We start from the raw sequence: 22,220 nt of genomic DNA, 5'->3' as shown, positions 1-22,220 counted from the left end.
TGGTAGAGAGACAGGAATAGTCCCCCATCATGGAGGAAGGAAGTACTCACTAAGGATAAGGTGGGGACCGGGGAGGACTATGAGAAGATCACATATAAAAGGGACTCTTGAGAAAAAGGGAAGGGTGGGAGGGGAGTAGAGGCAGAAAGCAACAAACAGGGTCTCTGTCTCCCTCTCTATCTAAAGGACAGGTCCTGTCCTAAACATCCGTCTGATGAATCAGCCACGCCACATGCAGTTACCTACACAGCAGAGACAGAAGGGGAAACTAGCACACCCATCAGATACATATTAAACATGATCAAATATTTTTTGCTTACATGAGGTAACACATTCAAACATTTGGATGCACTTCCATGCCATGAATAAAAACAACAGATGAAATCCCCTACAAATTGATCAACCAATTTGAGGTTAATCAATTTGTGCAATGTCATTGTTTTCGCATGCACTGGTCTTAAAGCAACTATTCCCTGTTCATCTCCATGCTGTGAACACAAAGCCCTGAAGTCACAGACCTTCCAGCTTGGTACGTTTAACTCTCAAAGTGGCCACTTTAAAAGCAACGTGAAAGCATATTAAAAAGCTTATCAGTAATTAAACATGATGTCAATCTGATTTGAGGCAGCTAGCGAAACCATATGTACTGTAGCTCTATTGTGTTCAGTGTCTACTGGAGAGAAAGGAAGAGAATGGACGCTTCCCAAATGGCATCCTATTCCCCATCTATGGGTCCTGGTCAAAAGTAGTGCACTATAAGAGGAATAGGGTGCCATTTGGGATGAAACCAATGAATGCCTTATCAGATTGAACTAGATTAGATACAGTGTATTTGAAAGTATTCAGACTTTTCCCACATTTTAAAAAAACTTTACAGCCTTATTCTAAAATGGATTATATATATTTTTTCCCATCATCAATCTGCACACAATACCCCAAAATGGCACCTTAGAAAATCAAATAAAAATAAAAAGTTATTACATTGGAGCAAATTCATTAAAGAGAAAAAACTGAAATATGACATTTACATAATCATTCAGACCCTTTACTCAGGACTTTGTTGAAGCACCTTTGGCTGCTTCGAGTCTTGTTGGGTATGACACAACCAGTTTGGCACACCTGTATTTGGGAAGTGTCTCCCATCCTTCTATGCCGATCCTCTCGAGCTCTGTCAGGTTGGTTGGGGAGCATCGCTGCACAGCTATTTTCAGGTCTCTCCAGAGATGGTCATTCAGAGACTTGTCCCGAAGCCACTCCTACATTGCCTTGGCTGTGTGCTTAGGGTCGTTGTCCTGTTGGAAGGTGAACCTTCGCCCCAGCAGGTTTTCATCAAGGATCTCTCTATACTTTGCTCCGTTCATCTTTCCCTCGATCCTAACTAGTCTCCCAGTCCCTGCCGCTGACAAACATGCCCACAGCATGATGCTGCCACCACTACGCTTCAGCGTAGGGATGGTGTCAGATTTCCTCCAGACATGACACTTGGCATTCATGCCAAATGGTTGAATCTTGGTTTCATCAGACCAGAGAATCTTGTTTCTCATGGTCTGAAGGTCTTTAGATGCCTTTTGGCAAACTACAAGCTGGCTGTCATGTGCCTTTTACTGAGGAATGGCTTCCATCTGGCCACTCTACCATAAAGGCCCGATTGGTGGAGTGCTGCAGAGATGGTTGTCCTTCTGGAAGGATCTTCCATCTCCACAGAGGAACTCTGGAGCTCTGTCAGAGTGACCACGGCTTCTTGGTCACCTCCCTGACCAAGGCCCTTCTCTCCTGATTGCTCAGTTTGGCTGGGTGGCCAGCTCTAGGAAGAGTCTTGGTGGTTCCAAACTTCTTCCATTTAAGAATGATGGAGGACACTGTGTTCTTGGGGGTCGTCAATGCTACAGAAATGTTTTGGTACCCTTCCCCAGATCTGTGCCTCGACACCATCCTGTCTCGGAGCTCTATAGACAATTCCTTTGACCTCATGGCTTGGTTTTGCTCTGACATGCACTGTCAACTGTGGGACCTTACATAGACAGGTGTGTGCCTTTCCAGATCATGTTCAACCAATTTAATTTACTACAGGTGGAATCCAATCAAGTTGTAGAAACATCTCAAGGATGATCAATGAAAACAGGATGTATCCGATCTCAATTTCAAGTCTCATAGCAAAGGGTCTGAATTTAAGTATTTCTGTTTTTTATTGTTAATACATTTGCTAATCTGTCTAAAAACCTGTTTTTGCTTTGTCATTATAGGGTATTTTGTGTAGATTGATGAGGGAAAACATTTAGAATAAGGCTGTAACATTTTAAAACGTGTGAAAAGGGAATGGGTCTGAAAACTTTGAATGCTCTGTCTTTATTGAACATATTTGTCTTACTTTTTAAACTCTGCATTGTTGGGAACAGGCTTGTAAGTGCGCATGTAAACAATATTTTTATTTAGATTTTTATTTAGATACACTATTGTAAAGTGGCTGTTCCACTGGATGTCATAAGGTGAATGCACCAATTTGTAAGTCGCTCTGGATAAGAGCGTCTGCTAAATGACTTAAATGTAAATGTAAAAATCACACCTGGGTGTGTAGCTACATGGAGATATAAGACACCCCCCCCACCCACACCCTTTGGTTGTCCTTCTCCAGATCATCTAACGCACAGTGGAGGGGTGCATGCAACCCTCAGACACACCCACCCCCTCCTCACCCTCTGGTGTTGCTTGTCCAGGTCTCTGGTGTTGCTTGTCCAGGTCTCTGGTGTTGCTTGTCCAGGTCTCTGGTGCGTTGCTGTTCTGTGCCTGACATTTCAGTTCCTCCTGCAGCTGCTTCACACGCTGCTCCAACGACTGGGCCTGGAGAGGAGACACACAGTATAACTGAATGTGTGATAGATGTGACTGTGTCCCTCTGCCTTGCTGTCACACTCGTGTCTGTGTTTGGCAGTCACTCCCGCTGTGTGTTTCATACAGTGTGTGTGCATCCATACCCGATCACTCCCCTGTGAGATGCGCATGTGAGCGAGCCTCAGTTCGTCCTTGGCCCTCTGTAGACTCTGTTCTCTGGAGGTCAGAGAACAGAATAATTTTGCACGCCCAATTTTTCATTTGTTAAAAAATTGTGAAATATCCAATAAATGTCGTTCCACTTCATGATTGTGTCCCACTTGTTGTTGATTCTTCACAAAAAAATACAGTTTTATATCTTTATGTTTGAAGCCTGAAATGTGGCAAAAGGTCGCAAAGTTCAAGGGGGCCGAATACTTTCGCAAGGCACTGTACACCTGTTCTGAAAGGGCCCAGAGTCTGCAACACCACTAATCAAGGGTCACCACCAAGAAAGCGGCACTATGAAGACCAAGGAGCTCTCCAACAGATCAGGGTTGGGTTATAAAACAATAAGAAACTTTGAACATCCGACAGAGTACCATTAAATCCATTATTTAAAAAAAATGGAAAGAATATGGCACCACAACAAACCTGCCAAGAGAGAGCCGCCCACCAAAATGAATGGACCAGTGTCAAAGGAATTTTTCTGCTTTACCAAATGAGGAGAGTTACAAACTACACACCAGTCAGAGTTACACTTAAACTACATCTTTTTTAATAAGAGCTTTGTAATAGCCTTTTTATCTTTCAATGATGTGTCTTCTCTAATGAACCATTGAAAAGTACCAACAGAAAAGTATAAAGGTCTTTAATAGCCAAGATACAGCCCTCTCAACTTACACTGATGAACCACCGATTTTAGGAACAGTTCACAAAGGTTAACATTTGTATGAAAGATATCTATAAAACACAGCAGACAGTTACTGCCGTGTCAACAGCTCTCATTGTAAAGACCAGTGTCTGGCCACCTCACTCCAAAAGGGAACCGTCTCTCCCTGATACGGCATAGAACAGAACCATTAGCTCATGTTATCTGGAATGCTCTTTAGGCTTTATTACCCAAAGACATCGTAAATCTCCTCTGTCAGTGCTATCTCATAGAGGCCCATCCTCAGTGGAACACGCACACATAATACTCTATTCTGTCGAATGTAACAACTATTATAATGTAATACAAGCATTAAACATAATCTTGCAATTTTCCACGACACCAGGCAAGGAGGGCATTAATCAGAAAGACAACAAAGAGACCAAAGATAATACTGAAGGAGCTGCAAGGCTTCAGAGTGGAGATTGGAGTATCTGTCCATAGGACCACCTTAAGCCGTATACTCCACAGAGCTGGGCTTTACGGAAGAGTGGCCAGAAAAAAATAAACAAACATGTTTGATGTTCGCCAAAAGGCATGTGGGAGACTCCCCAAACATATGAAAGAAGGTACTCTGGTCAGATGAGACTAAAATTGAGCTTTTTGCCCATCAAGGAAAACCCTGTCTGGTGCAAACCCAACACCTCTCATCAACCTGAGAACATCATCTCACAGTGAACACAGTGAAGCATGCTGGTGGCAGCATCATGCTGTGGGGATGTTTTTCAACGGCAGGGACTGGAAAACTGGTCAGAATTGAAGGAACGATGGATGGCGCTAAATACAGGGAAATTCTTGAGGGAAACCTGTTTCAGTCTTCCAGAGATTTGAGACTGGGACGGAGGTTCACCTTCCAGCAGGACAATGACCCTAAGCATACTGCTAAAGCAACACTCGAATGGTTTTAGGGGAAACATTTAAATGTCTTGGAATGGCCTAGTCAAAGCCCAGACCTCAATCCAGTTGAGAATCTGTGGTATGACTTACAGATTGCTGTACACCAGCGGAACCCATCCTACTTGAAGGAGCTCGAGCAGTTTTGCCTTGAAGAATGGACAAAAATCCCTGTGGCTAGATGTGCCAAACTTGCAGCTGTAATTGCTGCAAAAGGTGGCTCTACAAAGTATTTACTTTGGGGGTGAAAACTTATGTACGCTCAAGTTAGGTTTTTTGTCTTATTTCTTGTTTGTTTCACAATCAAAAATATTTTCCATCTTCAAAGTGGTTGGCATGTTGTGTAAATCAAATGATACAAACCCCCCAAAATCCATTTGAATTCAAGGTTGTAAGACAACAAAATAGGAAACATTCCAAAAGGGCTGAATACTTTCACCCTCCACTGTAACTATCTCAGCTCTGCAGATGTTCTACCATAGAGACAGCATCAATAGATGACTTATTCTGGTGTTGCCCCATGTAGCTTGTTCACAGGTTCAAGAAAAGCAACAAACAAATGTTTTATTTAGTTAAAATGAACCCTACAAATAGCAATAGTCAATTGATCAACAATATAATAATACTATTAGTAAAAATATTGATCTTTAACTTACAAGTTGTAGATACTATGCGATTAAACCGGTTCAGAATTTATGTGAAACAGCACAGTTGGAAAAAAATATGTCCCACGGAAATCAGAAGAGGGCAGGTTTATAGAGATAGGTGGGATGGACAGAGTAGCTGAGGGGTGGGTTTATAGAGACAGGTGGGATGGACAGAGTAGCTGAGGGGTGGGTTATGGAGATAGGTGGGGTGGACAGAGTAGCTGAGGGGTGGGTTATGGAGATAGGTGGGATGGACAGAGTAGCTGAGGGGTGGGTTTATAGAGATAGGTGGGATGGACAGAGTAGCTGAGGGGTGGGTTTATAGAGATAGGTGGGATGGACAGAGTAGCTGAGGGGTGGGTTATGGAGATAGGTGGGATGGACAGAGTAGCTGAGGGGTGGGTTATGGAGATAGGTGCAATGGACTGAGTAGCTGAGGGTTGGGTTTACGGAGATAGGTGGGATGGACAGAGTAGCTGAGGGGTGGGTTTATAGAGATAGGTGGGATGGACAGAGAAGCTGAGGGGTGGGTTATGGAGATAGGTGGGATGGACAGAGTAGCTGAGGGGTGGGTTTATAGAGATAGGTGGGATGGACAGAGTAGCTGAGGGGTGGGTTATGGAGATAGGTGGGATGGACAGAGTAGCTGAGGGGTGGGTTATGGAGATAGGTGGAATGGACTGAGTAGCTGAGGGGATGCTCTAAAAGCTCATGTTCTGCAATATTTATGACTGAAAACATAATGTATATCAAAATGTCAAATGACTTTATTCTTGCTATGTAACTACTGTAAAAAATACAAATACAAATAAAAGGGCCATGTTCATAACATGTGTGTAGACTGTACGTGTAGCAACAAAAGAATAAGCTGTAAAAACAATGTTTATTTTGTTCTCTGAACAGTGGTGGTGGATGGGCCAAAAACAACAACACCACTGTAGCAACTGTTGGTGATTGTGGAAGTAGGACAATACATACAGATGTCCTTAGGGGAGTCGGTCAACTGTTGGTGATTGTGGAAGTAGGACAATACATACAGATGTCCTTAGGGGAGTCGGTCAACTGTTGGTGATTGTGAAAGTAGGACAATACATACAGATGTCCTTAGGGGTCAGTCGGTCAACTGTTGGTGATTGTGAAAGTAGGACAATACATACAGATGTCCTTAGGGGAGTCGGTCAACTGTTGGTGATTGTGAAAGTAGGACAATACATACAGATGTCCTTAGGGGAGTCGGTCAACTGTTGGTGATTGTGAAAGTAGGACAATACATACAGATGTCCTTAGGGGAGTCGGTCAACTGTTGGTGATTGTGAAAGTAGGACAATACATACAGATGTCCTTAGGGGAGTCGGTCAACTGTTGGTGATTGTGAAAGTAGGACAATACATACAGATGTCCTAAGGGGAGTCGGTCAACTGTCAATGCACTATCAGCTCTGTTTCCCAAATTACTTTGGGGTTTCACAATTCCAATGGATTCCAAGTCATGTGAAATCCATGTTGAGCTAATTTCACAGTACATTTGAGCAGTCTTGTCTCTGTTGAAGAACGCAGTGTCTGTACTGAAAGGCCAGTAATTCAATGTGTCTGGAGCCATACAGGATGACACAAAGCCCATCACTGCAGCCAGCTGTCAGCCGACCAGCAGTTAAGACAATGGGGGGTATTCAGGCTAAACACACTCTCTTTGACTCACACCTAAAGCAAACATTGGACTGTGTCTCCCTCTGCCCTCCTGCTGTCAAAAGGAAGCTAGCTGTCTTCACTGGTTGAACTTTAACTGCATCCTTCCTGCTCCAAACCAGCACTCAAAAAACAAATACAACCCATATATTATTGCCCTACTAAGGGAAACAAATACAACCCATATATTATTGCCCTACTAAGGGAAACAAATACAACCCATATATTATTGCCATACTAAGGGAAACAAATACAACCCATATATTATTGCCCTACTAAGGGAAACAAATACAACCCATATATTATTGCCATACTAAGGGAAACAAATACAACCCATATATTATTGCCCTACTAAGGGAAACAAATACAACCCATATATTATTGCCATACTAAGGGAAACAAATACAACCCATATATTATTGCCCTACTAAGGGAAACAAATACAACCCATATATTATTGCCCTACTAAGTGAAACAAATACAACCCATATATTATTGCCCTAATAATGGGAACAAATGCAACCCATATATTATTGCCCTACTAAGGGAAACAAATACAACCCATATATTATTGCCCTACTAAGGGAAACAAATACAACCCATATATTATTGCCCTACTAAGGGAAACAAATACAATCCATATATTATTGCCCTACTAAGGGAAACAAATACAACCCATATATTATTGCCCTACTAAGGGAAACAAATACAACCCATATATTATTGCCCTACTAATGGGAACAAATACAACCCATATATTATTGCCCTACTAATGGGAACAAATACAACCCATATATTATTGCCCTACTAATGGAAACAAATACAACCCATATATTATTGCCCTACTAAGGGAAACAAATACAACCCATATATTATTGCCCTACTAAGGGAAACAAATACAACCCATATATTATTGCCCTACTAATGGGAACAAATACAACCCATATATTATTGCCCTACTAATGGGAACAAATACAACCCATATATTATTGCCCTACTAATGGAAACAAATACAACCCATATATTATTGCCCTACTAAGGGAAACAAATACAACCCATATATTACTAAGGGAAACAAATACAACCCATATATTATTGCCCTACTAAGGGAAACAAATACAAGCCATATATTATTGCCCTACTAAGGGAAACAAATACAACCCATATATTATTGCCCTACTAATGGGAACAAATACAACCCATATATTATTGCCCTACTAAGGGAAACAAATACAACCCATATATTATTGCCCTACTAAGGGAAACAAATACAACCCATATATTATTGCCCTACTAAGGGAAACAAATACAACCCATATATTATTGCCCTACTAAGGCAAACAAATACAACCCATATATTATTGCCCTACTAATGGAAACAAATACAACCCATATATTATTGCCCTACTAATGGGAACAAATACAACCCATATATTATTGCCCTACTAATGGAAACAAATACAACCCATATATTATTGCCCTACTAATGGGAACAAATACAACCCATATATTATTGCCCTACTAATGGAAACAAATACAACCCATATATTATTGCCCTACTAATGGGAACAAATACAACCCATATATTATTGCCCTACTAATGGGAACAAATACAACCCATATATTATTGCCCTACTAATGGAAACAAACACAACCCATATATTATTGCCCTACTAATGGAAACAAATACAACCCATATATTATTGCCCTACTAATGGGAACAAATACAACCCATATATTATTGCCTTACTAATGGAAACAAATACAACCCATATATTATTGCCCTACTAATGGAAACAAATACAACCCATATATTATTGCCCTACTAATGGGAACAAATCCTCAGATCATTGGAAATACTAGAGAGAGATTTGAAGTCAGACTTCAGAATGTATCAAATATATGATATTGGGACATACAGTATATGATAAACCAAGGTGCTTGGAGTGGAGTGTGACATCAGAACACATGAACTGAGTTGCCACTGAACTGGCAATAAGTGATAACAAAGGTGACAAACTGACACGTACTGTCTGTCTCTCTCCCGATGTCCTCCAACATCCCACAACCCCCAGCATCCTGTCCTCGTCTGATGACATTGCTGGAGGGGAGAGGGAGAGATGGAGGAGGAGCGAATTAAGGCTTTTGGTCGTCCCGTTCCCACAGAAACACAGCCGAGGGAGTGGAGGAGTCTGATTGGTGGGACGGACACCGGTGGGGCGTGCCCTTGGCTTGTTGTTGTGGGAACATGGGCGTGGGCGAGACGCCAGGGTCTGAGAACTTGAGCTGTTGCTGAAGGTGGGATGAAAAAGGTGGGATGAGAAAAGAGGAATGAAAACAAGTGCAGCTACAACACTGGGTTATAGAACTGGGAACACATATGGTAGGATGACAGAGAATACAGTGTGGTCAGAACATGTGTGGCTGGTTGTGCTGAGAAGGCCTCAGTTTTAGGTATTGAACTCACTCTGACGTGTAATGCTTTATTGTCCCTCTCGCCTCTGTATCCCTGCCTCCCACCTACAGTTATTCTAACATGTTCAAAGTGCACATCAGAATTCGGTAAAAAGGACAGAACATCATTGCATCCTCGACTTGCATGTTCTGTTAATATGAATTGCCATATTATAACCCTTATTTCTGTCATTCAGAGCACCGTGGGTGGAAGCCCTAATCAGGTTACTGGACCAAATGCATATGGGTCCAGTAAATAAAAATGCTGCATGTCAAATGTCCGGTAAATTAAAATGTTGCATGTCAAATGTCCATAGCTGCTGCTACTCACCTTTTCACATCCTTTTTGAGGGTGTGTGTGAGAGTTCGTGCCAAGCCCAGCTGTCCCTCCAGTGATCACACCTGGGTGTGTTTCACTTGGAGATCCTGAGAGAGACGCTCCCGCACACAGACACCTACCTGCACCTCCTCACGAGCCCCCTGTAACTCCCTCTGTACACACTGCAGCTCCCCGCGCACCTCCTCATACTGAAGAAGAGAGGAGAGGTAGAGAGCAGATGGGCAAACAGAAGAGGGGAGTGAAGAGGAGAGAGAGAGGTAAAGGAGACGGGCTGACGGAGAGAGGAGGAGAAAGGAAAGGAGAGATGGAGAGGAGAGAGGAGAGAGGAGAGGTAAAGGAGACGGGCAGACAGAGAGAGGATAATAATAATAATAATAATATATGCCATTTAGCAGACGCTTTTATCCAAAGCGACTTACAGTCATGTGTGCATACATTCTACGTATGGGTGGTCCCGGGGATCGAACCCACTACCCTGGCGTTACAAGCGCCATGCTCTACCAACTGAGCTACACAGGACCACACTTGAGAGGAGAAAGGAAAGGAGAGATGGAGAGGAGAGAGGAGAGGTAAAGGAGACGGGCAGACAGAGAGAGGAGGAGAAAGGAAAGGAGAGATGGAGAGGAGAGAGGAGAGGTAAAGGAGATGGGCAGACAGAGAGAGGAGGAGAAAGGAAAGGAGAGATGGAGAGGAGAGGTAAAGGAGACGGGCAGACAGAGAGAGGAGGAGAAAGGAAAGGAGAGATGAAGAGGAGAGAGGAGAGGTAAAGGAGACGGGCTGACAGAGAGAGGAGAAGAAAGGAAAGGAGAGATGGAGAGGAGAGAGGAGAGAGGAGAGAGGAGAGGTAAAGGAGATGGGCTGACAGAGAGAGGAGGAGAAAGGAAAGGAGAGATGGAGAGGAGAGAGGAGAGGTAAAGGAGACGGGCAGACAGAGAGAGGAGGAGAAAGGAAAGGAGAGATGGAGAGGTAAAGGAGACGGGCAGACAGAGAGAAGAGAGGTAAAGGAGACGGGCAGACAGAGAGAGGAGAAGAAAGGAAAGGAGAGATGGAGAGGAGAGAGGAGAGGTAAAGGAGACAGGCAGACAGAGAGAGGAGAAGAAAGGAAAGGAGAGATGGAGAGGAGAGAGGAGAGGTAAAGGAGACGGGCAGACAGAGAGAGGAGAAGAAAGGAAAGGAGAGATGGAGAGGAGAGAGGAGAGGTAAAGGAGACGGGCAGACAGAGAGAGAGGAGAAGAAAGGAAAGGAGAGATGGAGAGGAGAGAGGAGAGGTAAAGGAGACGGGCAGACGGAGAGAGGAGCAGAAAGGAAAGGAGAGATGGAGAGGAGAGAGGAGAGAGGAGAGGTAAATGAGACGGGCAGACAGAGAGAGGAGAAGAAAGGAAAGGAGAGATGGAGAGGAGAGAGAGAGGTAAAGGAGACGGGCAGACGGAGAGAGGAGGACAAAGGAAAGGAGAGATGGAGAGGAGAGAGAGAGGTAAAGGAGTGTGGCAGACAGAGAGAGGGTAGATATCAGCTCAATAATGTCAGGAAACCAGGAAATAACCATTTAAAGAATACACCAGAAAAACACCATTTACTTCCTGACATAGTAGTAGTACACACTAGTCTAGGTGCCAGTCTGTTCTTGCTTTAACCAACTTGGCATGACAACAACATAGCATTTGGCTAAAAGCAACAACAGACAGGTGTTTAGGCTATAGCATGAGAGGAAAAGCATGTTAAGAGTATTAAACCAGCTGAGCAAAGTACTGTATTGTTGTTGTTTTACAGCTCAATATCCTTTCTCTACAGTAATCATCACCTAACTCAGATCACAACTTTGTCTGCCTCGTGAACTGAACACAATACCTTAACTTAACATAGGCCTCGTACCTTGATAGTCTGTTTGTTGAGGGAGGTCTGCGTGCTGTCCAGCTGCAGCTGTTTCTGCTGTCTCTCTCTGTTCAGCCTCTCCTGCTGGACCTGCAGCTCCTTGACCTTCTGCAGGGCCCGGCCAGGCAGGCCCACTGTCCAGTCCTCCTCTGCCCAGCTCATCCCCTCCCGATCAGGGTAGATTTCTCAGACACCAGGGTTGGTACACTGAGAGTAAGACCAATATGCCCCAGGAAGTTAAGGCTGGAATAGAAAGAGACAGTGATGTTGAATAAAGTAGAAAATAGGACAAAGAAACATCTGTCTGCGTGCTGTCCAGCTGCAGCTGTTTCTGCTGTCTCTCTCTGTTCAGCCTCTCCTGCTGGACCTGCAGCTCCTTGACCTTCTGCAGGGCCCGGCCAGGCAGGCCCACTGTCCAGTCCTCCTCTGCCCAGCTCATCCCCTCCCGATCAGGGTAGATTTCTCAGACACCAGGGTTGGTACACTGGAGAACCAGCCTGGTAAGACCAATATGCCCCAGGAAGTTAAGGCTGGAATAGAAAGAGACAGTGATGTTGAATAAAGTAGAAAAAATAGGACAAAGAAACATCTGAACATGTTTCAATCTATCTCACAGCTGGCCTTAGTTTCAACCGCGTAACCAAGCTTGTCAGTTTCCACCAGCACATTAACACAACACAGACAGCCTTCTTCAGGGACAAGATACTTTTCAGGAGGCATGCTGGATTCAAATCCAACTTAAATGAGTGTTTAGTCTTATGTTTATTGTTCTACACAACACCGTGTGCATGTTTTCACTTTTGGAGGAGCCTAAGGTTGAGACAGCTCCTCTGGCTTATGTATGGCAGGCATTGCAAAAACTATTGTTTCAGTCTTTCTCTAGTGTGACAACAATCACATTGTGGTTAGAATGAAAGGTATGCCAAGTAACGTGCTGTTTTTAAACCTTCCTTCATTCTAGGTAGAGGCCATAGTGCAATTCACAGCTCAAAGTTCAAAACTGTTTACAGTATTTAGATACAACTGATCATAGCAACAAAGTTACTTGGAAATACTGCTTGACAATAAATAATAACGTGTTTAGGAGACAGCAGCGGCAATGTCCCTCAGACGAACAAGACAGGAAAATATTCAGAATCGGTCTCTAGCCAGGATTGTCACGCTCGTCTTCAACCACCACTTGGATGAAATCAGGACTGTGGAGTAAGACAATATTGTTGTCTGTTTGATTCACTGAAACACACCATGTAACACTCAATGGCATTGTTTTGAATATTCAAATAGTAAGCTAGCTAGCTAGTATCAATGTATCTTTACTTTAGCTAGATATGTAATGACAGTAGAAAGAAAGGACAAAACGTTAGCCACCTAGACAGTATTGACAATCCTACAATGGGTTATCTTGCCAGCCAGCTAGTTAAAATTAGCCAATCCAGACGAACCATTAGACAGGTAGACATGAGTTACCATTTACAGTGGGGCAAAAAAGTATTTAGTCAGCCACCAATTGTGCAAGTTCTCCCACTTAAAAATATGAGAGAGGCCTGTAATTTTCATCATAGATACACTTCAACTATGACAGACAAAATGAGGGAAAAAATCCAGAAAATCACATTGTAGGATTTTTAATGAATGGTGGAAAATAAGTATTTGGTCACCTACAAACAAGCAAGATTTCTGGCTCTCACACACCTCTTCTTTTTAAGAGGCTCCTCTGTCCTCCACTCGTTACCTGTATTAATGGCACCTGTTTGAACTTTTTATCAGTATAAAAGACACCTGTCCACAACCTCAAACAGTCACACTCCAAACTCCACTATGGCCAAGACCAAAGAGCTGTCAAAGGACACCAGAAACAAAATTGTAGACCTGCACCAGGCTGGGAAGACTGAATCTGCAATAGGTAAGCAGCTTAGTTTGAAGAAATCAACTGTGGGAGTAATTATTAGGAAATGGAAGACATACAAGACCACTGATAATCTCCCTCGATCTGGGGCTCCACGCAAGATCTCACCCCATGGGGTCAAAATGATCACAAGAACGGTGAGCAAAAATCCCAGGACCACACGGGGGGACCTAGTGAATGACCTGCAGAGAGCTGGGACCAAAGTAACAAAGCCTACCATCAGTAACACACTACGGCGCCAGGGACTCAAACCCTGCAGTTCCAGACGTGTCCCCCTGCTTAAGCCAGTACATGTCCAGGCCCGTCTGAAGTTTGCTAGAGAGCATTTGGATGATCCAGAAGAAGATTGAGAGAATGTCATATGGTCAGATGAAACCAAAATAGAACTTTTTGGTAAAAACTCAACTCGTCGTGTTTAGAGGACAAAGAATGCTGCGTTGCATCCAAAGAACACCATACCTACTGTGAAGCATGGGGGTGGAAACATCATGCTTTGGGGCTGTTTTTCTGCAAAGGGACCAGGACGACTGATCCGTGTAAAGGAAAGAATGAATGGGGCCATGTATCGTGAGATTTTGAGTGAAAACCTCCTTCCATCAGCAAGGGCATTGAAGATGAAACGTGGCTGGGACTTTCAGCATGACAATGGTCCCAAACACAACGAAGGAGTGGCTTTGTAAGAAGCATTTCAAGGTCCTGGAGTGGCCTTGCCAGTCTCCAGATCTCAACCCCATAGAAAATCTTTGGAGGGAGTTGAAAGTCTGTGTTGCCCAGCAACAGCCCCAAAACATCACTGCTCTAGAGGAGATCTGCATGGAGGAATGGGCCAAAATACCAGCAACAGTGTGTGACAAATCTTGTGAAGACTTACAGAAAACGTTTGACCTCTGTCATTGCCAATAAAGGGTATATAACAAAGTATTGAGATAAACTTTTGTTATTGACCAAATACTTATTTTCCACCATAATTTGCAAATAAATTCATTAAAAATCCTCCAATGTGATTTTGGGGATTTTTTTTCTTCTCATTTTGTCTGTCCATAGTTTAAGTGTACCTATGATGAAAATTACAGGCCTCTCTCATCTTTTTAAGAGGGAGAACTTGCACAATTGTTGGCTGACTAAATACTTTTTTGCCCCACTATATGTCCAGATCCAGTTTATACTGATGTAAAATCAAAATGCTCCAACGCCACGTCAGATCCACTCACATTTGTTCCTTCACAGGTGGCAGCAGAATATAGGTTTAATGGAAGTATTTCTGCAGCAGCGTGACTGGTGATGGCTTCAAAATCTGCTAGCGTTTCAACTCAACAACTGCATGCTAAAAAAAAATGTGAGTCTCGTGCAGCCCAAGCCAACAAAAACTATTTGACACGAGGCGGCGGTCAGTGACGTGTGGTCAGAATGGAGGAGGAAATTAAGACCTCTTGGATGACACCTAGCGATGAAAGATTGTACTGTATGATGACACTATAAATAGAAAGAAAGATTTTCAAGAGGGGGTTTTAAGCTTTTCCTTAGTCTTCGACCACAAGTTATTATATTATCAATCATTTCAGACATTATAATCATTGCAGAAAATATGAAGAGATCCTTCATTATCTCTGGATACAGATTCTGTCCATGTTATGTCATATTATAATATTAGGCCCACTGACGAGTTTGTGAAACAGATACATATTGATAAATTGCCACGGTCAAGGACAACACATTTTTGAACATTTGATATGAAGACACATGCATCTGAAAGAAATGTTCAGACTATAACAATCATGTCCCGATTACATAACATGACTGTGTCATCCAGTATATGCCATCTGAGTGATGCTCCCCCCTACCCCCATCCACCCACCCATCCAACTCAGTCTCACTCATTAGTAGGCTACAGCAATCTCATCCACCAGCCGTCACTCTCTCTTCCTCACTCTTTCTTTCTCTCTCTTCCTCTCTCTGTCCCCCCCTTTTTTCTCTCTCTCTCTTTCGCTCTCCCTCCTTTTCTGCTTCTCTCTCTCTCTCTCTCTCTCTCTCTCTCTCTCTCTCTCTCTCTCTCTCTCTCTCTCTCTCTCTCTCTCTCTCTCTCTCTCTCTCTCTCTCTCTCTCTCTCTCTCTCTCTCTCTCTCTCTCTCTCTCTCTCTCTCTCTCTCTCTCTCTCTCTATATATACACATATATATACACATATGGGGATATGGTTACTTCTCTAACCCCCCTTGGTTTCCACACTACTCAGCATTGAGGCGGCTTTACCTCATGCGCAGACCTAATCTCAGATTACGCTCAAATCCAGACGACGATACCTGGAACTGCATCGGAGTTATTAGGACGATGATCATGATCTAAATATAATAGTTTTTGATGTTACTATTTTGTCACTAATGAGGTAGTTTTCCTATATGTGCCTAGGTCTTCCAGGAAGAGTAGAAATACCTTGCCAATGTCACACTCAGCTCACTATCGGTCTAGGGGTTCTATAAACATTTATCTGAGGTTTATCATTTCAATTTAATCAAATGCAAGTATCATTGACAAAACCCACACCATTCCTTTACCAACCAGCATCTAAGTAGAGTCATTAATCAGGATTCCTCGCTGAAGATATTGCTTGTGTTTTACTGTATATTTAAGGTCCAGTGTCTCTGTTTTGATTCACAGATGACAGAACAAAACTGCTGCTACCCCCTGCTGCTACGCTGCTCTAGTTGGCTGACTGGATATGTACAGACTGACACGTCTAGCAACACTTCCATGTGTGCTTATGAGGTTAGTCCTGTTGTGAGGTAAAATACCTGTCAATCACTCTGTATTTTAATACAGGATTACATTCATTGTCAATCCCGAACAAACACACACACCTATCTGCCACGGACCTTCGAGGTAGCAAGGTGGTCAGTTATCAGTGTGAAAGAGCTTAGATTTTTAGATTTTCTGTTTAACAGTACATTTTTTCCAGTTGCATACCAAAGACAACAGAAACATATTTTTATACTGTGAAATGATGTCATTGTCTGCATATTGATAAGAAGAGGATTTGTAACAAACAAAGAGACTATTCAATAATTGACTCATAGAATTTTGTAAAGGTAAGCTATCAAACTTCTGTTTTGACTACAGGTAAATGTACTTTTACATGGTGTCTTGAAAAGGGCAGGACATCTTAAGACAAAAATACGTTGTTGCAGTGATTCTAATTACCTGTAGTTGCAGTTCTCTCAATCAAGCATCCCCAGGTATGTTTCTTTACCGAATGAAGCACTTATCTGATTAAGATTTAAGAACACATTTAAACAATTAAGATGCATAAAACATTTACTTCAAAAATGTTTCGTATTAATATCCTGTATCGTATAGCATGAATTTGCAGCATGAAAACAGTTTCAAGAACATGTATTGGTCCCATCCCTAGATGTTCCCCTGGTCAGCAGTGTTTTCTCTGGAGCCGAAGGTGCCTGGACAGCGTACGGCAGAAGAACTAGTCACCAACACTCTGATGCTGGAGCTGGGTGCCATGGTGAAGCGCACCGAACGTATCCGCCTGGAGAGGGTGACACAAGAGGGCCGGCGCCGACGCAGCTCCTCCTCTGCTGATTATAGATGGCTGGCCACTGCCCCCACCCACCAACCCTACGAGCTGACCCCCCGAGATCTGATAGAGCTGCAGGACCTGTGTGAAAGGGTGCCACCATCTCAGTGTGGCCCTGTCATTGTTAGGTGGGACTTTGTACCTTATTAGTGTCAGAGAGGTGTATGTACAAATCAAATTGTATTTGTCACATCAAATCAAATTGTATTTGTCACATGCGCCAAATACAACAGGTGTAGACCTTACAGTGAAACACTTACTTACAAGCCCTAAACCAACAGGTGTAGACCTTACAGTGAAACACTTACTTACAAGCCCTAAACCAACAGGTGTAGACCTTACAGTGAAACACTTACAAGCCCTAAACCAACAGGTGTAGACCTTACAGTGAAACACTTACTTACAAGCCCTAAACCAACAGGTGTAGACCTTACAGTGAAACACTTACTTACAAGCCCTAAACCAACAGGTGTAGACCTTACAGTGAAACACTTACTTACAAGCCCTAAACCAACAGGTGTAGACCTTACAGTGAAACACTTACTTACAAGCCCTAAACCAACAGGTGTAGACAAAACACTTACTTACCCTAAACCAACAGGTGTAGACCTTACAGTGAAACACTTACTTACAAGCCCTAAACCAACAGGTGTAGACCTTACAGTGAAACACTTACTTACAAGCCCTAAACCAACAGGTGTAGACCTTACAGTGAAACACTTACTTACAAGCCCTAAACCAACAGGTGTAGACCTTACAGTGAAACACTTACTTACAAGCCCTAAACCAACAGGTGTAGACCTTACAGTGAAACACTTACTTACAAGCCCTAAACCAACAGGTGTAGACCTTACAGTGAAACACTTACTTACAAGCCCTAAACCAACAGGTGACCTACAGTGAAACACTTACACAAGCCCTAAACCAACAGGTGTAGACCTTACAGTGAAACACTTACTTACAAACCAACAGCCCTAAACCAACAGGTGTAGACCTTACAGTGAAACACTTACTTACAAGCCCTAAACCAACAGGTGTAGACCTTACAGTGAAACACTTACTTACAAGCCCTAAACCAACAGGTGTAGACCTTACAGTGAAACACTTACTTACAAGCCCTAAACCAACAGGTGTAGACCTTACAGTGAAACACTTACTTACAAGCCCTAAACCAACAATGCAGTTAAGAAAAATAAGTGTTAAGAAAGTATTTAAAATAAACTGCAGTAAAAAAGAAAGAAAGAAAGAAAGAAAGAAAGAAAGAAAGAAAAATAGAAAATAGCAAATAATTAAGGAGCAACAATAAAATAACAGTAGCGAGGCGATATACAGGTGGTACCGGTACAGAGTCAATGTGGAGGTTATATACAGGGGGTACTGGTACAGAGTCAATGTGGAGGTTATATACAGGTGGTACCGGTACAGAGTCAATGTGGAGGCTATATACAGGTGGTACCGGTACAGAGTCAATGTGGAGGCTATATACAGGTGGTACCGGTACAGAGTCAATGTGGAGGCTATATACAGGTGGTACCGGTACAGAGTCAATGTGGAGGCTATATACAGGGGGTAGCGGTACAGAGTCAATGTGGAGGCTATATACAGGTGGTAAGTCGCTCTGGATAAGAGCGTCTGCTAAATGACTTAAATGTAAATGTAAATGGGTACCGGTACAGAGTCAATGTGGAGGCTATATAGAGGGGGTACCGGTACAGAGTCAATGTGGAGGCTACATACAGGTGGTACCGCTACAGAGTCAATGTGGAGGCTATATACAGGGGGTTCTGGTACAGATTCAATGTGGAGGCTATATACAGGGGGTTCCGGTACAAAGTCAATGTGGAGGCTATATACAGGGGGTTCCGGTACAGAGTCAATGTGGAGGCTATATACAGGGGGTTCCGGTACAAAGTCAATGTGGAGGCTATATACAGGGGGTACCGGTACAGAGTCAATGTGGAGGCTATATACAGGGGGTTCCGGTACAAAGTCAACCTGGAGGCTATATACAGGGGTTCCGGTACAAAGTCAATGTGGAGGCTATATACAGGGGGTACCGGTACAGAGTCAATGTGGAGGCTATATACAGGGGGTTCCGGTACAGAGTCAATGTGGAGGCTATATACAGGGGGTTCCGGTACAAAGTCAATGTGGAGGCTATATACAGGGGGTTCCGGTACAGAGTCAATGTGGAGGCTACATACAGGGGGTACCGGTACAGAGTCAATGTGGAAGGCTATATACAGGGGTTCCGGTACAGAGTCAATGTGGAGGCTATATACAGGGGGTTCCGGTACAGAGTCAACGTGGAGACTATATACAGGGGGTTCCGGTACAGAGTCAATGTGCATCGGTTAGTCCAGGTAATATGTACATGTAGGTAGAAGTATAGTGACTATGCATAGAAAGAAGAATAAATTAGCATAAAAATGGGGGTGGGGGGGGTTCAATGCAAATAGTCTGGGTAGCCATTTGATTAGCTGTTCAGGAGTATTATGGCTTGGGGGTAGAAGCTGTTTAGAAGCCTTTTGGACCTAGACTTGGTGCTCCGGTACCACTTGCCTTGCGGAAGCAGAGATAACAGTCTATTTTTAGGGCCTTCCTCTGACACTGCCTGGTATAGAGGTTCTGGATGGCAGGAAGCTTGGCCCCAGTGATGTACTGGGGTGTACGCACTACCCTATGTACTGCCTTGCGGTCAGAGGCCAAGCAGTTGCCATACCAGGCATTGATACAACCAGTCTGGATGCTCTCAATGGTGCATCTGTAGAACTTTTTGAGGATCTGAGGACCAATGCCAAATCTTTTCAGTCTTCTGAGGGGGAATAGGCGTTGTTGTGCCCTCTTCACGACTGTCTTGGTGTGTTAGTTTGTTAGTTTGTTGGTGATGTGGACACCAAGGAACTTGAACCTCTCAACCTGCTCCACTACAGCCCCATCGATGAGAATGGGGAATTGCTCGGTCCTCCTTTTCCTGTAGTCCACAATCACCTCCATTGTCTTGATCACATTGAAGGAGAGGTGGTTATCCTGGCACCACACTGCCAGGTCTCTGACCTCCTCCCTATAGGCTCATCGTTGTCGGTGATCAGGCCTACCACTGTTGCGTCGTCGGCAAACTTAATAATGGTGTTGGAGTCGTGCTTGGCCATGCAGTCATGGGTGAACAGGTTAGTTCAGGAGGGGACTGAGCACGCACCCCTGAGGGGCCCCCGTGTTGAGGATCAGCGTGGCGGATGCGTTGTTACCTACCCTTACCACCTGGGGGCGGCCCGTCAGGAAGTCCAGAATCCAGTTGCAGAGGGAGGTGTTTAGTCCGAGGGTCCTTAGCTTATTGATGAGCTTTGAGATCACTATGGTGTTGAACACTGAGCTGTAGTCAATGAATAGCATTCTCACATAGGGGTACCTTTTGTCCAGGTGGGAAAGGGCAGTGTGGAGTGCAATAGAGATCGCATCATCTGTGGATCTGTTGGGGCAGTTTGCAAATTGGAGTGGGTCTAGGGTTTCTGGGATAATGGTGTTGATGTGAGCCATGACCAGCCTTTCAAAGCACTTCATGTCTACAGACGTGAGTGCTACTGGTTGGTAGTCATTTAGGCAGGTTACCTTGGTGTTCTTGGGCACAGGGACTATGGTGGTCTGCTTGAAACATGTTGGTATTACAGACTCGGTCAGGAACAGGTTGAAAATGTCAGTGAAGACACTTGCCAGTTGGCCAGAGCATGCTCAGGGTACAAGTCCTGGTAATCCATCTGGCCCCGCGGCCTTGTGAATGTTGACCTGTTTAAAGGTCTTACTAACATCGGCTACGGAGAGCGTGATCACACAGTTGTCAGGAAAAGCTGATGCTCTCATGCATGCTTCAGTGTTGCTTGCCTCGAAGCGAGTATAGAAGTTATTTAGCTCGTCTGGTAGGCTTGTATCACTGGGCAGCTCATGGCTGTGCTTCCCTTTGTAGTTCGTAATTGTTTGCAAGCCCTGCCACATCCGACGAACATCGGAGTCGGTGTAGTACGATTCAATCTTAGTCCTGTAGACGCTTTGCCTGTTTGATGAGTCATCGGAGGGCATAGCGGGATCAATGCCATACTTCTCAATGCCATGGGAAGAATTCCGGAACATATTCCAGTCTGTGCTAGAAAAACAGTCCTGTAGTTTAGCATCTGCGTCATTTGTCCACTTATCCTGAATGTCTCAGGTAGATAGGTCCTCAACAGGTCCACCTTTATCTCTCTATCAACATCAAACAAACTCCTTTTTTACCTTTGTCCTCTACCCAGGTTCAGGAATCTGGTGACAAAGACCGAGCCGGAAGTTTACGAGGTGGCTCGTCTGTTCCGCACGGTTCTACATGACTGTGTGGAGGGAGAAGAGGAGAACGAGGAGATGAGGATGAGGTCAGCCGGCTGGGACAAACAACGCAGCAAGAGCCTCTCCTTTGTAACCTTCCGCTCCAAGTTACGCCCCGCACCCTTCAGGGGCGGGGGCCTGTGCGGGTCGCGCGGCAACCTGCAGGAGGAGTCAAGCTGGTACGAGGAAGAGGTGGAGGAGCAGGAGGGAGCAGCGAATGTGGCGAGAGCGGCCAGGAAGGGGAGGAGCATGAGCATGCCTGATATCGCCCCCACCGAACAGAGTGCGCTTGGCTGAGAAAGGGAGGGACAACTGCTGATGTAAAAAGGGCTTTATAAATACATCTGATTGATTGAGGAAGGGAGGAATGGGGCAAAGAAAGGAATGTCGAGAAGTCAAATATGTCTCAAGGTGAGACATGCAACATTGACAGCTCACACCTCAGCAGATTTCCACTTACTCTTTAGACAAAAAGATGCAGCTGTATTAAACATCTACTAGATTGGAAATGCAAGCTTAGCCAGCAGATGTATGCCATAATATTTCAAACATTGTTTTTATTGTGAATTACATCTTCTGAACGTGTGAACACTTGAAATGCAAAATTAACTTGATTTTGAATGCATAAAATAAAACCTTATTTTTCAACAGATCCTTGATAATGAGTTTGTGTGGATTCAATACAATGAGTCCATTACTACTACTGTTCCAGTCCTTTGGTTGTGATTCTTACTCTATAAGTTAATTA

The 22,220-nt window shown here is 43.8% G+C and overlaps 1 protein-coding gene and 1 long non-coding RNA gene across 4 annotated transcripts; one reads left to right on the top strand and one right to left on the bottom strand.

The window, feature by feature from the left end:
- Positions 1-2,716: 2,716 nt before the first annotated feature.
- On the bottom strand, positions 2,717-10,003 carry LOC124010380. Its single transcript, XR_006834423.1, has 3 exons — positions 9,751-10,003; positions 8,996-9,257; positions 2,717-2,838 (listed from the first exon to the last, which is right to left on the bottom strand). It is a non-coding gene; the product is annotated as an uncharacterized LOC124010380 (long non-coding RNA).
- A 2,664-nt stretch (positions 10,004-12,667) lies between these two features.
- LOC124011116 (protein RD3-like) lies at positions 12,668-22,122 on the top strand. 3 transcript variants are annotated; one of them, XM_046324154.1, is made up of 6 exons: positions 12,668-12,834; positions 14,765-14,873; positions 16,192-16,299; positions 16,651-16,766; positions 16,943-17,247; positions 21,403-22,122. In XM_046324154.1, the coding sequence occupies exons 5-6, from the start codon at positions 16,943-16,945 to the stop codon at positions 21,767-21,769; spliced, it is 672 nt and encodes a 223-aa protein (XP_046180110.1). In that variant the 5' UTR covers positions 12,668-12,834; positions 14,765-14,873; positions 16,192-16,299; positions 16,651-16,766; the 3' UTR covers positions 21,770-22,122. The 3 variants fall into 3 exon arrangements, with proteins under 3 accessions (XP_046180110.1, XP_046180109.1, XP_046180111.1); XM_046324153.1 differs by lacking the exon at positions 16,651-16,766 and having other exon boundaries at positions 12,670-12,834; positions 16,192-16,619; XM_046324155.1 differs by lacking the exons at positions 12,668-12,834; positions 14,765-14,873; positions 16,192-16,299 and having other exon boundaries at positions 16,638-16,766.
- The last annotated feature ends 98 nt before the right edge of the window (positions 22,123-22,220 follow it).

The sequence above is a fragment of the Oncorhynchus gorbuscha genome, linkage group LG23 (assembly GCF_021184085.1).
Source record: "Oncorhynchus gorbuscha isolate QuinsamMale2020 ecotype Even-year linkage group LG23, OgorEven_v1.0, whole genome shotgun sequence".
Lineage (NCBI taxonomy): Eukaryota > Metazoa > Chordata > Actinopteri > Salmoniformes > Salmonidae > Oncorhynchus > Oncorhynchus gorbuscha.
The sequence above is the reverse complement of the archived record's forward strand: the minus strand, read 5'-3'. Positions and strand labels throughout refer to the sequence as shown.

Excerpts from the sequence above, each read along its gene's own strand:
- LOC124011116 (XM_046324154.1), top strand. The coding sequence starts at position 16,943 with ATGTTCCCCTGGTCAGCAGTGTTTTCTCTGGAGCCGAAGGTGCCTGGA. Across the intron at positions 17,248-21,402 it reads TGTGGCCCTGTCATTGTTAG|GTTCAGGAATCTGGTGACAA; the intron begins GTGGGACTTTGT and ends TCCTCTACCCAG.